This window comes from Ursus maritimus, unplaced genomic scaffold (assembly GCF_017311325.1).
Source record: "Ursus maritimus isolate PB19 unplaced genomic scaffold, ASM1731132v1 scaffold_28, whole genome shotgun sequence".
NCBI classification, from domain to species: Eukaryota; Metazoa; Chordata; class Mammalia; order Carnivora; family Ursidae; genus Ursus; species Ursus maritimus.
This window is the reverse complement of record NW_024425341.1, coordinates 28554336-28572409: the sequence shown is the minus strand read 5'-3', so window position 1 is coordinate 28572409 and position 18074 is coordinate 28554336. Positions and strand designations below refer to the sequence as shown.

General features: G+C 42.0%; 1 protein-coding gene across 1 annotated transcript in view; it reads right to left on the bottom strand.

Annotated features, from left to right (window-relative positions):
• The window catches only part of NEIL3 (nei like DNA glycosylase 3), a 36617-nt gene extending 23522 nt beyond the window's left edge, over window positions 1–13095 (bottom strand). Inside the window, exons 1-2 of the mRNA XM_040643407.1 lie at window positions 12844–13095; window positions 7656–7783 (exon numbers count right to left, since the gene is read on the bottom strand). Coding sequence (XP_040499341.1) covers window positions 7656–7783; window positions 12844–13095 — 380 coding nt within the window. The remainder of the gene's footprint in view (window positions 1–7655; window positions 7784–12843) is intronic.
• Between the last annotated feature and the right edge of the window lie 4979 nt (window positions 13096–18074).

Here is an 18074-nt window from a genome sequence, read left to right as displayed (position 1 = left end):
CTCATAAAGTGGATTCTAAATCACTTTCTATAATGAAACTGCAACCACATAAAAAATCTCAAAGGTTAAGACCCAAATGAAATGCAGGCGTAGCCCCAATAAGAACTCTGAATCAAATTAAGTATGTTTTTTTTTTTTGTCTTATTAAATCTGGTCAATTTAGAAGAAAATGTGCATAAAAATCACAATTTTTAGTTTATTCTTATTTATTTTATTTATATGAAATAGCAAAATGTTGTGTTGACTGAGCCCCAATAAACCAACAAATGTTGGGTTGATTGTTAAGTACCCCTTTATATTAAACTAAGAAAAATACACCAGTATCATGGAAATTTTTAGGCACAGTCACATCTGTACTGTTATAACAATTGCCATATTGATCTTTTATAGACCAGGACATAGGCTCATATCACATTTACATTCAAGAGTTCAGTTTGCTTTTCAAGATCCCTCATTATAATCAACCCAGTTTAAGAAAATTTTATTAGATCCTTATTTCTAACTCTTTACCTTCTCAAATGCCTTCCACCCCCAACCTAACTGGTTACCTAAGGTCATTTACTCTGAATAACATGACTGCCTGCCAACAGTGGGCATTAGGCCCAACTTTCAGTTGGTGTCTGTCCCTTGATACAGTTGAATCAGAAATGGACACCCAAGTCAAGCTAGATCCATCAGTATCCAGTACCTGGATCCATCTGCCTTCTCCTGACAAATTTATAGATTTCGGCTGCAGAGAGATCAGTTTCCCGTTAGTACTAGGAGATCCAACATGGGAACTGTCTACAGAAATGTCACCCAACATGAGCAACAGAGAAGCCAAGAGAGGCCTGTCTGCAGGAAGAAAGAGTACAGCAGAATTCAGTGAGGGACAGAATAAAAAAAATGCAGAGTCCTCATAGCATTTAGCCTTTGCTTCCAATTCTGCCTGAAACCCGACTGCCTATCTTCAGGTAAGATACCCCATATTCTTGTAAGAAATAATTACTGAACTCATTTGAGTTGGGCTTCTGTCACTTGCAACCAAAGTTCTAATATAAATTATATCCAAAGTAAACATTGAAGTGATATTTAAAAAAAATGCCTCTAGTTAGAAATAACTTCCTAAAACAAATCAATAAATAAGACCTGATAACTATTTTAAACATCAGCCACGTTTCCAGGTTATCACTGTGAGAATGACCAGAAGGATCAGAACAGCCTAAAGCTTAATTTTTATTATGCTATAAATAGCATAATAATAGTGGTGTCACAGGTTCATCTTAGTGATGACTAACTACACATTACAATAAGGCAACTGCTTATGAAAATTATCAAGTGGTCAAAAGTGACCTAAGGATAACAATGACTGTAAAATAGTTGAATATAATTATTGTAAAGCTTATGCTAGAAATTCAGAGAAAAAAGTTAAAAAACAATACGGAATGAACCATGTTAAAAAGGAAACAGGGAGTTCTGCACCTCCTTAGGGTACAGAAGCTAAAAGGACATAGAGCTCCTATCCTAACATGGAGACAAAAGTCGTATTATTTACAGAATCATAAATTCTCTTGAACCCATCAGAGACAAGAGGCTGCAGGCAGCCAGGTGAGCTAAATTCCAAAGAGTAACAAGCCCCTTCCCCCTGCATGTGGAAAGGCAGACACACAAATTATTTTATCTGTGGCAGACTATAGGCAGAAGAGACGGCTACCATAAAAATAGGTAAGAAGGAAATAGCTAAAATTTTCCACAAACTTCTAAACACTCAGTGTGGCTAGTATGACTGTTTAGAATTCCTGGAGTCCCAGACACAAGGAGAGCACAGGTTCACACGTAAGCTCTTTTTCACGGGTGTGCACCGTTGTGCGTGAGAACGATTTGTCGTGGGAAGGGACCAAGAGAGCCACCCTTGGTGGCATGACACTGGTCTATAGCCGAGGGAGAGGTGCAAACAGAAAGCCCTCTGTCCCTGAAGGAATAACAGGAAACCATGTGTGCACAACAGTCAGTCTTGCATCGGGCAACAAACAGAAGCAGGTGACCATGGGGGAGGGCAGGAAAGTCTTTGCCACCAGGCTCAGGCCAAATGCGCTGTTGCTGAGGACGAGCAGAGCAAAAGCCATCTGTCTTCAGGAGTGAGGCAGGGCGTCAGCTCTGTCACAGAATCCTGCAGTGATACGTGGAGACATCTGTTCCCACTCACAGATAGGAAGGAAATGCTCTTTTACTGAAGACCACCCACACATGGAAGGAAGAATTTGACTGCCTTGGGGCGGAAAGGGCCAGTAGCTCTGAGAAAAGTGCAACCCTCAGGTCCATGTGCACAAGGCTTAAGATTAAACCTGGCCTAGAAGAACCATTTTCCCCATTATGGACCTCTCACTGAATAACAGGCAACAGCAGTCTACCACTGGGGTGAGAGTGGGGGTGGGGAGGGGAAGTGTGTGGAGAAATCCCCTCATGATACGAATACCTAGGGTCTGCTAAAAGCTGAAAGTAGGGCAGAAACACAGAGAACCAGCCCCAGACACACCAGGCCACACTTGAGTTGGAGCTGCTGAAGTGTTTGATGTCACCGGTGCACCGAAGCCAACTGCAAACACAACAAAATCTGAACCGAGCTGAACTACTCAATCCCCTGCCCTAATGACCTGATAGAAGAGGTATTACTATTTTTGAGGTGAAATATTATTTAATTCAGTGTCTACTGTTCCTCTAAACACAATTATCTGGAATTGAAAATAATTGACACATAAAAAAATAAGATAAAAAAACATCAACGAAGGGACTCAATGTCAAGAGAAAAAGCAGTCAACAGAGCCAGACCCAAAGATGTGCCAGATGTTGCAACTATGAGGCAGATAATTTAAAATCAACTTAACAATTAAAATTACAGTTGTCAGTTGAGAATATCATGCCAGGTCGATCTGCTATGATAAGGTTTCTAACCTTCCACAATTACTATAGTGCTGCACATGGATTTTATGCTAACACGTTTCCAGGCTTTTATAACCTTGCACAGAGGTGTGATACAGCTACACAATCAGAGCCAAGGCAGGCCATGCATGGGCCATTCTCCACCATACAGCCAATGGCAGATGCTTTCCACTCATGATAGATCTCTATATGCTTTCAAAAGGGATATAGTAACCAAGATCCAGCAAATCCATGTCTAGGAATTTATCTTAAGAAAACATCAAAATGGTAAAACATAAATGCTCAGGGATGTTAACTTCAGAATTATTCGTTAAAGTGAAAAATGGGGGAAAATGCTAATCAGTAGTGATTAAAAAATGATGACAGAGTGGAATACTAATTAGGCAAAATAATAACGTACATGTATATTTTGACACTGACCAATACAATGTGAATACTATGTAAAAAAAAAAAAGCCTAATATAATTAAAATTCCCATTTATATAAAAATCATAATATACAGTATCATATCATGATCTGTACATGTGTAATGTAAATTATGTATGAATATATGGTATATACACTGTATTTTATCTATGATATTTACAAAAATGTTAAAAGTGCCTTTTTTTCTGATAGTAATTACGGGTGGTATTTACTTTTGCCATTAGACTTTTTGGAACTATCTTAATGTTTTATAATTGACTTTTTTTTTTTTTTTAAGATTTTTATTTATTTATTTGACAGAGAGAGACAGCAAGCCAGATAGGGAACACAAGCAGGGGGAGTGGGAGAGGAAGAAGCAGGCTTCCAGCAGAGGAGCCTGATGTGGGGCTCGATCCCACAACGCCGGGATCAGGCCCTGAGCCAAAGGCAGACGCTTAACGACTGCGCCACCCAGGCGCCCCTATAATTGATTTTTATATTACTTTTAGAATAAGGAAAAAATTGCAATAAAATAATATGTATTATTAAATAAAGCAAGAAAAGAAGAGCAGAACTAGTAATCATGTAGGCTGTCAGGTGCAGAAGGGAGAGCCAATGAAAGAGATAAAGATTTCCAGATTTTCTCCAGTTACGCATGAAAGCATCATAGTTACTGAAATAGAAAATAAAAATTTCAATATCTACCATTTCAAACACTAAAGATGTTTCATGTTCTGCCCGTAGATTACTTTTAGTGGTTAGTTTTCTTATTTTTTCTGTCTCTCTCTCCTCCTTCCTTCCTTCTCTCATTTAAATTGAGGTAACATTGACATAGAACGTTAGTTTCCCATGTACAACATAACAATTCAATGTTTGTAGACATTGCGAAATGACTAGCACAATAAGTCTAGTCAACATCTGTCACTGAACACAGTTACAAACATTTTTTCTTGTGATGAGAATTAAGATCTACTCTCTTTACAACTTTCAGGTCTGCGGCACAGTATTGTGAAACACCGTGGTCCCCGTGATGTACGTTACATCCCCAGGACTTACTTATTTCCTATCTGGAAGTTTGTGCCTTTTGATAATGGTCAGTTTTCTTAAATTGCAGGTGACAGAAACCCAACTCAAACAGGTTTAGGCACCAAGGAATACTTAGTAGCTCACAGGATCTGAGGGAGGATTGAAGGATCAAGTTTCAGGAAAGGAAGGAAAGCAGCTGGGTCTCAGGAACAGATGGAAGGAGGGGCCAGAAGGCCTTTCGGATTCTCGGTTTTGTGCACGCTGGTTTTATTTTCTACCACCTCACGAGCTGAATAACACGGACACCCACAAATTCTAAGGCCTCATATCCTAGCTTCCCTATGTTACAGGGCCTGACCCTCCTTGCCTCCAGAAGAGGAAGTCTCATGGAAGAACCCACACTGACCCAAACGACTATGTATGAGACAGAAGATCCGGTTAAGATCGCGCTAGAGTCAACCTGAATTCTGTGGTCAGTGTGGCCAGATGACCAGCTTCCCGAAGGAATGCTGTCCCTAAAAGACAAGTGAGCATGTTGGGCAGACAGATAACAGGACTGACTACTCAAGTATCTGATTTCATTTAGAACTTTTATCATGCTTCAATTTTTCTAACATGGTAATGTGGCAGATCACAAAAGCTACGTCTAAGCTATAAAAACCTTTTTATGAGTAGTGTAGAATCGATTCCTTAAAGATTGTTTTGCAAACGAAGAACTGTCACATTATCTTGTGCATAGCTGTTTAGAGGATCAAATCACTTAAACTCCAATAAATTGCAAAATTGACAATGTGTAAGGCTTCTCTAAAATGGGAAAGCCTGTAAAATATTTCAGATATACTTTCGGAATATGATCATTGCAAACCATCAGAGTCGTATAAATCACAAATTGGAAATAGCGAAGTGTTTTGGAAAGAGAGATTCATTAAAAAAATATATCTTTCAAATGCGAGTCCAAGATGTAACAGCTGGGTTCATTTTGATGGCAAGTGGCAGCTTCCAGGGTGGATGTGTCTGGGTGAATAGATGGGTAGACACATTGCCACAGGGGTACTAGCAATATATACACATCCACAGTTAATAGACGGTATATTTCGGAGATTGTGAATGTATAAGTTTATTCTTGCTTATTCCTTATGTCTCAGTTTTCTCTGATGAGTATTTGTTACATACACAGCCAAAAAATTAAAAATGACTTCTGTTCTGTTAAAGATGAGGAACTTCTTTAGAGCATTCAGAAGGAGTACAGGTATTAATCACATATAACGTCACAACTGTGCTCCAAAAATAAATGCATGTCAGATAACTTTTCCTATTCCATGGCACTGTTAGGGTCACTCGAGCACTTTGATACATCTTTTAGTAACAGAAACAGTTACTCTAATTTGTATCTCTCTGAAGTGTGGACTTTTGCATGACAGATTCTCTCACAGAAGGCTGGGTCTGCATTCTATTTCCATTACAAATGAATCCCAGGAAGATTCGTGGCCTGCCCTGTAAGATGCATTAAAATCCAGGGCAATTTTAACTGTAAAAACCTGTGAGTTAAGGGGTAAATGTAAGTGAGCATTAAGTGTGTTTCCTGCTCTACGGTCTCTAAAATGCAGACCAGCCTGGTGGGTAGCAAGAAGAGGCGAGGAATGAAGACTACATTTCTATCTCATGCTCGCAGACCTGCAACCTCACACAACAATCACATTTCTGTGACAGAGTCATCCATTCTCTAAAGAAGCGTAGGTTGGGAGTGTATATATTTAACTTCTATTAAATTGTGAAAGCAGATGCAGTTGATTTTAGGTTGCTCAGTTTGTATCCAAATAGCTGATCTGCCACTGACCTTGAATTATTATAACAGATAGTCGTTAGGGCTGTAGGAAATTGAAAGGAAGCAAGCCACGGCACTTCTCCCCATGCGTACCCTGAGAGACGTACTAGTTCAGTTAGTTTAAAGAAGCGATTGCCCTTGTTTAGAACTTCAGGGAACATTTACTGACAGCCCTGCACTCAGAAATGATTCCCCTTTTATCAGCCTGGTGGAGGACACTTGATAAAAACCTCCCTCTCATCCTACAGAAATAAATCTGCACGTAACACCAGCGAATCAATAGCATATCAATGTTTTCAACCGCCTTGCATGGATGCCATTGTGTCCTCCTCCATTCAGAGTGAAGGGTTTCTGTCACATCCATCTACTTCCACAACAATGCAACCCACAGCAGATCGTTCCTGCACGAGCCAGGGAGCATGTGCTGACGTTATCATTTCCAGACTGAGAAAAAAACCCACCGAGTGACGCTGTTGGCCAAGGATGGCGGCCACTGACAACAAAGAGAGAACATTGCAAAGGAGAATCAATTACATAAACTCCGAAGGTCTCGAAACGTGCGGTAGATGAGGGGCAGCAAATAACCATCAGACAGTCATAATAGTTCTCTGTGACCATGAGTCACCTTTTGTCAGAGGCACAGGGCCTAGTAACAGGGCTTTTCCTTTAAGGTGAAATTGTTCAATAGCTTCCAGAAACACTAAGAGAGGTTCAAGGGAACACTACCATTCTTCATGGGCTGCAATACCTTAGGCTAAACTCAGAGAAGACAAAGATTTGGTAGACATGTTAACGCAAAGGCCTTTCTCATTTTCCTGCAAAATCGGAACAGGGGCTCATGCTCCGGCGAGTACACACATCTCGACATTCTTGTCCTTAAGTCAATCAAGGTAGGAGATTGCTGGTCCTTCATTGCCAACACGTTAGCAATGAATTTCCATAAGGACTGTGGAAGAATGGAGAACTTGAGAACTTCCGGGAAAAGTTCTGGAATTCTATACATAAGTTTCCAATTCCATACAAGGCTTCAGAAAAAGAAGAAAGACAGAAAACTATAAAAATCTAGAGACAGGCTGAAACCAAACTCGGAGCTGTTATAAATATAAAGAAACTAATGTCACTAATACAATAAACGCTTGGGGAAACACGAGGGAAAACAGGAGGGGAGAAGAGCCGTGTGAGGAATTTGCGAAGAGCCAAGCCCAGCTGTGTTGCTGTACCATCTCCTGGAAGCCCGCCTCGCCGACCCGTTTTTCTTAAAAGAAATAAACTGACTAGACCTCCAAGTGACGATGACATCATAACTTATTCATCTTCTGCTTATTGCTTTCCACGATAGAATCTCAACCTCTTATATTAGAGCTCTCTTAAAAATGGAGTACTTTCTACATGATTAAATGCGACACCGGGTGAACTGCAAGAAAAGCCTTCTACACGTCTCTAAACAGAGAGATGAGATGTATTGTGCAGGTTATCTTACCGTAAAGCTTTCGGCCCAAAGTACATAAAGAGCTCCTTCCCCAAAGTCTGGACACCACTGTAAACGTATCCATTCAACAGTCTCAAGAAATTCTGGCTGGAATCTTTATTATTAGTCGGTGCAGCAGCCTAGGAGAAAATACACACAAACCAACGTAACCACACATACAAACTCTAAACAAAATTATAATTTCATTCTTAAATGTATTTCTATTACTTCATGCCCAGGTGCATCCCAACGAGAAGAATAATCTCCAGCAAGTCAAGTAATGTAATCAGCTGTTTACATATATTTTGTCAAATTACTATGGAGTCATTTAAAGAGAGAGGCCAGAAAAAAAAAATTAAGTGGAAAAGAAAGTAATTGGCTCACAATCAAAATGAGTTTCTTCCAGGACCATATAGCTCTGCACATACGAAAAGAAAGCACAGAAAAACGATGTGAATGTTTTAAAACTAAAAAATAGGGGAGTCTTCCATTTCCAGTAGCACAGCCAAGGTCCCTGAAAGAGCATTTAGAGCCAAACAGCTAAAAAATAGTGGATAAAATATGAAAACAAAATAGTTTTACCTGTAATGATGAACTCAAAAGCCAGAAAGGAACAATAGGAGGTTGAAAACAAGTAAAAGGGGGAGAGAACCCCAAAGATAAGCAACTCTCTGATGCAGGCTATTGTCAGAAAGGCACTTACAGGCCCCAAGGAAAGAGAGTTTCAGCTTTCATGGTCTTGTGAGGTGGAGGGCATCAGTGGTAAAGACCGGGCTCCCCTGAATGACGGGATCTAATGCATGACCTGCTCTTTCCCTCCTCAAACCACAATGTCAAGAATAAAGGAAAAAGAAACCCACTACTTCTTCTTCCCATCACTGTGCAAAACCAAACAATATATTGTGAGGACTACAACATATGTACTAAACACCGTAAAGATCAAGGAAGTTATAAACAAAATAGGAGCCCTTCTGTGGGGCAGGGAAAGGAATGGGACTGGGTTTAGATATTGGTAAGGCTCTTTTTCTCGATGGGCAGTAGGTGAACTGGTGTTCTTTGTATCATTGTTTTTCATTCTTTAGATATGGTTATAAATATTCTTTAATTTGCAATCAAAATATAATAAAAAATTTAAAACCATCATTAATGCCTAGCTATTCTATAAGATACAGTAGGCACATATAATTGTGCTCACACATTAACTCTTAATCTAAGGGAATATCCTCACATACTTCTAACCTTTCTTTCATTTTTCTCGAATGGACCTGAGAACTAGATTAAGAGGGTAGGTAGGATCCAGGATAAAATCTTGGTGTGGGGGGAGGGGTAGTGAGGTAGTGGTGATGGTGACAGGGAAACAATTGTAAAACAATTTTAGAATAGTCTAGGAGAAAATCACAACTTCCCCTCCACTTATGGTAGAAAGATACTCAGTGATTCTCAAACTTTTGGTTTACATTCTAAGTAGTTAAGTCCATTGTATTCTTTAGTTTCCTAAATTGGCCCTTATTTAAAAGACGTAGGGTGCCTGGGTGGCTCAGTGGGCTGAGCATCTGCCTTCGGCTCAGGTCATGATCCCAGGGCCCTGGGGTGGAGCCCCGCATCGGGCTCCCTGCTTGGTGCTCCTCCAGCTTGTGCTCTTTTGCTCTCTGTCAAATAAATAAATTCTTTAAAAAATCTTAAAAAAAAAAAAAAAAGAAAGAAAAAGACACATCATAGTATTTAGTTCAAAGGAACAGAAGGATGGGGCGCCTGGGTGGCTTAGTCATTAAGCTTCTGCCTTTGGTTCAGGGCGTGATCCCGGTGTTCTGGGATCGAGCCCCACATTGGCTCCTCCGCTGGGAGCCTGCTTCTTCCTCTCCCACTCCCCCTGCCTGTGTTCCCTCTCTCGCTGGCTGTCTCTCTCTCTGTCAAATAAATAAATAAAATCTTAAAAAAAAAAAAAAGGAACAGAAGGATAAGAGATATTTTAAAAACCCAAAAAAACAAAGATTGAAAATGGCTAGGGACTGAATTTTGTCCCCTCCAACATTCATATGTTGAAGCTCTCATCTCCAATGTGACTGTGTTTGAAAATAGGGCCCTTAGGAGGTCCTTAGGTTTAATGAACTCATAAGGGTGGGGCTCCGGGTCCAGCAGGATTAGCGTCCTTATAAGAAGAGACCACAGAGAGCTCACTCTCTCCGTCTTGTGTGCTCAGAGGCAGCACCACAGAGACGGAAGTGGTGTCTGCAAGCCAGGAAGACAGCTCGCACCAAAACCAAACTGGCCTGAACCTTGATCTTGGACTTCTGGCCTCCAGAACTGGAAGAAAATAAATCTCTGTAAGCCTCCAGGCGATGGCATTTGTCATGGCAGACCAAGTGGACTAAGGCAGGAACAGACACCATTCTTCCACTAAACCCACGTTCGGTTACAATGGCCACAGCAGATGCTTGAATTTCCCAACTGCCTGAAGTTCAGGGGACCGGCTTCACATCCCTCCTTCACATAATAAGAACTGGGAATCAGTCACAGGCTTGGAGTGACCAATGAACCAGTGCACAGAAGGGATTACAAATGGCAGCCTTCCAGCTCTGCTCAAACCACAGAAAGAACCTGTGGGAGGTTCTAGCAAGAGGCGCTACAGATACACAGGCCACCATGTGCTTGGGACACCTGCCTCTGATTCCTCTCCTCTTTCTTGGTTGAACCCCAGAGCCTAGCAGTGATCATCAAGCACTCCCACAACAGGCTTGAGGACTCAGGAAGGGAAAAATATACCTGCACATTTGCCTCGTTTTCATAAATGAATCTGCTAGAATTGAGAAGTACCAGGAGGCTTGATGTTTTCCTGCATAAGAGAAGACTTTTACCTTGCAACATAAATATACTTGGAACCAAGTGTAGATTAAGAGGGTAGGTTTCAATGCAGGTTTCCATGACAACCAGTTAGTAGGTAAAAAGTTCTTCTAAATTAGCCAGGACACTTTTAAGATGACGATATACAGGCACCTGGGTGGCTCAGTCATTTAAGTGTCTGCCTTTGGTTCAGGTCATGATCTCAGGGTCCTAGGATCATGCCCCGCATTGGGCTCCCTGCTCAGTGGGGAGCCTGCTTCTCCCTCTACCTCTCTGCCCTGCTTGTGCACCGTCTCTCTCTCTCTCACTCTATCTCAAATAATAAACTCTTAGGGAAAAAAGGTGATATACAGAGCAGATACAGATCTGTTATGAGTAGCATTTGCCTCTGCATAGATTGGGTTTGATACATTTTTGGATCTTGGATTTAAGGTCCTAGTGATGTTTTAAAAACCTTCATTTCTAAATTAATGTTTCCCCCACCACTCCCATGTCACCAATCTCTTATCCTCTCTCAATACTGTTTGCTAGGAAGTGGTTTTAGCCATGCCCTGCAAAGTCCGTTGGCTTCTCTCAGGGTTCCCAGCAGAGGCTAGGTGTTCAATCTGATCCCATTTCATATATACAGCCCCAGACCCTGTCGTGGCTTTCCTGCTTGCTAGCCGAGGAGGGATTTGTGACCACTGCCACCATAGTGCTTTAATCTCCTTTAATCCTCCAAGTTTTACAAGTTCATCTAAAACTCAGCCTGTCTTCAGTGTGTTGGGAAGGCAATCATACAGTCTGTCATACTTCTACCCGCTTTGGCTGCACAAGAAGGGGCCTTGGGCCTGGAACATTTCCTATCTAGAGACAAAGAGCCCTCAGGGTTTATTGCCTTGGGGGGGGAGTATCTTTCCCTCTTCCAGGCTCAATGTACATTCGTGTGTGTGTCAATGGCTCTCGGGCACGACCCCAGCTTTCTGAATTGCAGACCCCAGGGGGAGGGCTCGGTGTCCTTCCACCTCTGCACAAAGCGGGGGGTGTGCAGTCACACTGTCTGTGTCTCCTGCACACAGGACCCACTGGCCATGGGGACCCATGCCTTGTGTGGGGCTGGCGCTTGTGCTCTCTCTCGCCTTGGGCTGTAAGCACACACTGGACCCCTTGAACCTGCTGTGCAGGTTTTCTCAGCAACTTGGAATTAGGCACTGGTTTCTTCCAGTGGCACTTAGCTGCCTTTTAACCTTGGCCACCGTCGCGTTACAGTCCAGCCTTCTGCACAGCCTGACCCCCAGGAAACAGTGACACACAGCATCCCCCTCACTTTCCCCATCTCGGTTTCTCACGGTACTGCCCTGAAGCTAATCTTGCCCCCGGTGCTACTTTTACCCCCTGGGAAAACGCAGGACTGAGCGGCTCTTAACCACTTCTCTGTTCCCTGCACACACCTCCTTTCCTCCACTTCATTCCGACATTACCATGTTTCATCATGGCTCCTGGCAAAGAGACAGACAAGGTAACCTTGAACTAGACAGGTTGGCACAACACCTAATAAAACAGTATACGAGTCCCAATTGTCTCCTGTGAATCTGTTCACACTGCCGAATTAACAGCTTTGACAAGCACTTGCACCATTCAGCTTAAAACTGACTGTCAACAGCCACCACAGTGTCTGTAATTTGACACCCTGTGACAACAAAGGTGGGATGTGACACCTGGAAAGATGTCCCTCACCATTAAAAACACGCCAGTCATGACTGTTCATCGGATTCATTCATTTTAGAAAAGTTTACTGACCTTCCAGTATGTATTAGGCCTTGTTCCAGATGATGGGGATGCATTAGTGAGGAAAAACAACAACAATTAAAAACCTCCTGCCTTCAGGGAGCTTACAGTCTTCCACGCAGGGGCGAGCAAGCAATAAATATAATAACAGTGTGTTAAAACATGTGGAAAAGAAATAAAGATGTGAAAGAGAGATCAAGATTCGGGGAGGGTGTAGCAGGTTATAATTCTAAACAAGGTAGTCATAATCTCATGAAGACAATGGTACCTGAGCAGGTCTCATGGGGGTTTTGAGTGAGCCATGATCCACGCATAGGTAACAGCGATGCCAAGGCCCTCCAGTAAAGTGTTTCTGATAACCAGTGAGCAGACCAGGATGGCTCGCACGCAGAGAGCAGAAGAAGGTGTAGACAGATGAGAACCAGACCACGTGGCCCACAAGGTCCACTCTACAGACTGGCTGCTTCTCTGACACAAATGAGGAAGAAGAAAAATAGGATCAACACTACTTTTTAAAATGCTCTATCTGGCTGCTGGGTAGAATTCTGGCTCAGATGATCAGAGTGCAAGCTGGCCAAGAACTCAGAAGTACCGCTAAACGATCCAGATGAGAGGATGGAACTCTGGGCCGATATCGTAGCGGCAGAGGCGGTGAGAAGGGACCAGATTGCTGGCTGGATTTTGAAGGTGGAGCAAAGAGGATTTGCTGGCACACTGGATGTGGGGCATTTTTGGCCTGAATTACTGGAAAGACAGTAGCGCTGGCAATGGAGATGAAGATTTGGGTGGAGCGGGGGGGAGCGGAAGGTCGGGGCTCAGTTTCAGGTAAGTTAAGGTGAGACATCGAGCAGGCAGGTGGGCATGAGTCTGGAAAGAGGTCTAGGCTGCAGATGTAAATGTATCTAGTCATCAGCATTCAGATGGCTTCTAAAGCTTTGAGACTGGATGATGTCAGCAGGAGAGTACAGACCACGAAGAGAAGGCGCCCAAGAACGGCGGGCTAGGACACTGCCCTGGGAACTCAGGAGGAAGAACTGGCAAACTCTCATGAAAAGGAGGAGGAAGAACAGCACGGGTGAGAAGGCAGCCGGCAAGGCAGGAACTAAACCCAGCAGGGGTGGTGTCCTACAAGCCAAGGAAGAAAAGTTTGGAGGAAGACTCGTGGCCGGTACCACTAATAAATACATCAAGTCAGACAAAGACCGAGACATGACCACTGGATTTAGCCATGCAGAGGTGATTCATGACAAGGGTTTTGGAGAAGTGACAGGAAGCAAAAGCCTGGTTGAAGTGGGTTCAAGAGGCTACGAGAGGAGAGGCAGCAGAGGCAGTGAAGCAGTGTGAACATGGGATGCTGTCCAAGGCAACACAGAAACACAGCAATGGCTGAAGGGAAGTAGAGGCAAGAGGGTTGGTTTGCTTTAAGATGGGACAGCTCAGGAGAGGGGAGAGCTGTCATGCTCCGAACGGACGGCTGAAGGAATGTCTTCACTAGGCAAGGAGGGACGGCTCAAGGACACATGGGGTCTGTTGGTCTTGACAGGAACACGGACAGTCCATCTACAGGATCAGGAAGGAAGGCACCTTATGTGGGTACAGATGCTGGTAGGTAGATGTGGTTGTGCAAATTCTCTTGTGGTTGATACATTTTCTCAGTAAAGTGGGAATGAGAGTATCAGCTAAGAGGAAGGTAGGCCCCAGAACCCTGCCTCCTCTACAGGTAATGTAGCGCAAAATACTAAGAGTATTTGCAGCAACCACTAGCACAGAGTCAGTTTAGCCAGCTTCTGACATGATTCAGTATCATCATTCACAGGTCTCATTATTCACAGGTAGAGGCCAATGGCTTCACACAAATGGCATCCCTCATTCCATCCTAGAGACATACATGAAAAAATGTCATTAAAACCTCACTATTCAGGACCACTTTGGGCATCCTTAGTTACTGACATCAACCCAATGATCTTCAGTTGATGGTGTTAATCTCATTAAAAGGAAGTACCGATTTGTATTTGTTTACATGATCTTGGGCTTACTAGGATCATAATGTTTCCTGATTTTTTATTTTATTCTCTGCCTTCTGAAAACCCAGATTGTTTTCTGGGAAGTTTTCCATTCCGTAAGGACTACTGCTCACTGTTCAGTGGCTAGACGGGACCATCTGTCTCTCCCCCCTTATCAGAACATCTGAATTTAATTCAGCAGTAATTCATCATTGAATTTGGTTGTAACTGGTTAAACAAAATATTTAAGAGTACAATTCATATCAAATTTTTGTGCCACTCCTTCTTGAACCACTCTATGACATACATTTTGGAAGAGAGCCATCCAAAGAAACAGTAAAAACCTGGTTAAAAAAACATAGGGTTTTTAATAAAAACCTCTGCCTTTTTTTTTTTTTTAAATCCACGTAGTCGAACGCCCCAGAGCTCCTAATAATGTCTATCAAGAAGAAATTCAAACCTAGCTTATCCTGGTTTCTATCCCAGATTTCCCTCCCAGGGACTGTCTAATAATGTGTAAAAGGGGTCTATAAGGTCGTGCCTCAGGACTACCTAGAATCCTCACTGTGGGAAATTTGGTTCCACAGACAGCTTATGGAGAGCACAGCTGAAACATCCATTATAACCAATGCTAAGGGGTAGGTTAAAAAAAGTTTTTATATCCAGGATTAATTCCTTAAGGCATCAGAGGTTGTCCTGGTGCAGACATCTATATGCTCCCCAAATTATTGTCAACTATCAGATATTTTAGAAAGTCTAAGAGATCCAGCCACGGGAAATTTGGCTATTTAGCAAGAGAAAGTCTCAGTGGATGGCCCTCCAAAACTTTATGGTTACTGGACCACATATTTAAAAGACAAAGGAGAGTACATGCCCTTGTAAATAAATTCTGTTGTGCTTTGGAGGATGAATTCAAAAATATAAAGGCTGATACACTTAAAGTGCATGAGACCATTAAACCTCTTTGCACAGCTGTCAGTGAAAAGTGAAATATGTCGTTCTGGCTGAGAGAGCCTCAAAGAGAACCACAAACCAAATCCTTACAGGTACAATATAGGTCTTACTTCACTGGTGTTTTACCCTCCTCTCCATGATCAAAAATAACACACAATATGACATCAAAAAACATATAAAGAAATGCTGAAATGGTCATGGAACTAACAGCTCTGCACATACTGAAGAAAAGATGTTTATGGCCTGAGGACGGCGCACAGGACAACACAGATGTCAGCCGAAGGGCAGGAAGGATGGTAGGTGGAGCAGCAGTCGCTGTGGAAAGAGACAGACTCGCAACTGTCAAACGACTTCAGTGCAACAGAAACTGTTCCAGCTACAGATGCTGCGTGACCTTGGCTTGAATACATTTCAGAATTCGTTTTTTAATACTTGATGAGATGTTTGGGAATTAAAATGAAATGTTAGCATAACCTCTTCCTTGCTCACATATATAGATTGTATTTCTCTCTGGTACTAGGATTTCCCCACCTGGGAAGCAGAGTCAACTTGAGGCTTTCTCCCTGCCGAATGCAGCAACCACTAGCACAGGACTTTCCATACTGAACGAGTATTTGACTTTGACTTGTGTTTCTCCTCTGATCCCCTAAGCTCCTTGGGGACAGCGACTATGGTGTTTAACTAATATTCTTGAGAGCTTCACACAACGCCTGGAGTGAAGTAAACATGTGCAGGATTAATCAGATCCCTCCTCCGTCCCCTCCTAAAACTGCGTGTGGCTTTAAAATACAGGCTCACTCATAGCATAATGTATAGATGTGTCCAATCACCACGTCGTACACCTAAAACTAATGAAACACTGTGCATCGACTATACCTTAATGATTAAAAAAAATACATAGACTGTCTCCCCACCTACCATCTCCATCCTTACTTAACCTTTCCCAAAATTTCTTGGCAAAAATTTCTACTCCACCATCTGTTTCATCTCCTTTGAAAATTATTAACACTCTACTCTTTTCTTTTTCTTCTTTTTTGAGATTTATGATTTGAGAGAGAGAGAGAGAGAGAGAGAGAGAATGCAAGCAGGGGGAAGGGCAGAGGGAGAGAGAGAATCCCAAGCAGGCTCACAGAGCCTGACTCAGGGATCGATCTCATGACCCTCAAGACCTGAACTGAAATCAAGAGTCAGATGCTCAACCAACTGAGCCACCCAAGTGCCCCAGTATCTTGTTTTCTAATGATCTACAATGGAGTGAGGCTTACACGTTAGAGGACCACATTTTCATAAGGACCAAAAGCTAGATGGGAGTAAAATACTATATTTACCAGAATTTCCCATAAAGTAGGCTTTATGAGAAGGTTTAGGAATTCTGTTTAGGAATTCTTCAAGGGGAGAGATTTTGGAAGGGACCGATGTATTTTCAGCAACCAGGGCTAGCATGCCCTGGTTTCTGTTTGAGATGTTCACTCAGCATTTAAATGGTTGCTTTAAAACATCGATTCTAATGCTACATTTGGGCTTTGAGAGGAATGATACATGAAGATCTTTTAATTCAGTCGTCTATCATTTGGGCTCTAGACCCAGGTTACGTGATTCCCGGCACACTATCATTTATAAAATAATCAGCTTTGGAAAGTATACTTGGGACATAATAAAATTTTCAACTTATGACTGACCATCTCAAGCACTTGCATATATTTTTAAGCTTTTTTTTTTTTTTAATTCCATTTTAGGAGGAAATTCTGGTATACCAGTGATGGTTTGTTCCACTTATTTTGAGAGCTATTGTGTACAAACTGGCCAAGGCTTTTGCAATAAACCTAAGATTTGCAAGTTTTTCACTGGTCCTACTATAGAATCTGGGGTTATCACCTCTTTGTGTATGCTCCAGCTGCCCAAACTCAAAAATTAATTTCCACAAGCCTATTATCTTTGTTATAACTATACACAAATGCCCAATATATGCTTGACTTCCTCACATTGACCCTTATAATCCTGTTACTGTGAGATCTGAACATTTCATCCTTCCCCCCCCTGAAATAGAGACGAAAATCTCCTATGCCACAATTTTAAGTATGATTGAGAAGGGTTCACCTTCCCATTTTCAAGTGGCTTAATAATATGAAATCGTCAAAACAACATATATCTTCAGAGACAGCACATGATTTATTGTGCTGATTACCACTTATCCTGCCTATCCATGGGTGAACAGGAAGATGAACTTTTCAGAACAGAGCAAGACTTTTCCATAGATAAATGTTTCAGCTCTAGTACAACTATATATTTTCCCCCACAGAGAAAAGAAAATACCATATTTACTTTCGTAGTCTCTCCTCCTTGTTTTTTGGCCACATGCTTTTTTCTCCCCTAATACAACACTTTTCTTAATCAGAGGTCACTTACCTACCAATTTAAACCATCAAAGAACCTAATTTTAAAATGGTCTGTAAGCACCAAAGAGAGGTCTTTAGGTTCATACATCAAAACATATTCTACAATTTTTTAAGAGCAGAGCCTTCAAACATTTACACAGAGGCTAAATGCTTTGTACATAATTCGAGGGCACCAAATGATTGTAAACCCTTCATTAAGGAAAAGAGCGTTCTTCCAATTTATGGGTCTGGGAAGAAAGCCCGATCTGGGAGAAAAAGGAGCAATTACCAGGACATTGACTTTGCTAGACACTAAGCTAAGAGTTTCATGCGTCCTCTAATCTAATCCTGACCAAATCAGCAGAGATGTGACGGTATGCATCTCTATAGGAGGAAATAACGAAAGAGCTGGAATTCAAAATCAACATGGTCCGATATTCTTTTCTGTACATCAAACCGAGTACCTCACTGTCAGAGTAAAAGCTACAATG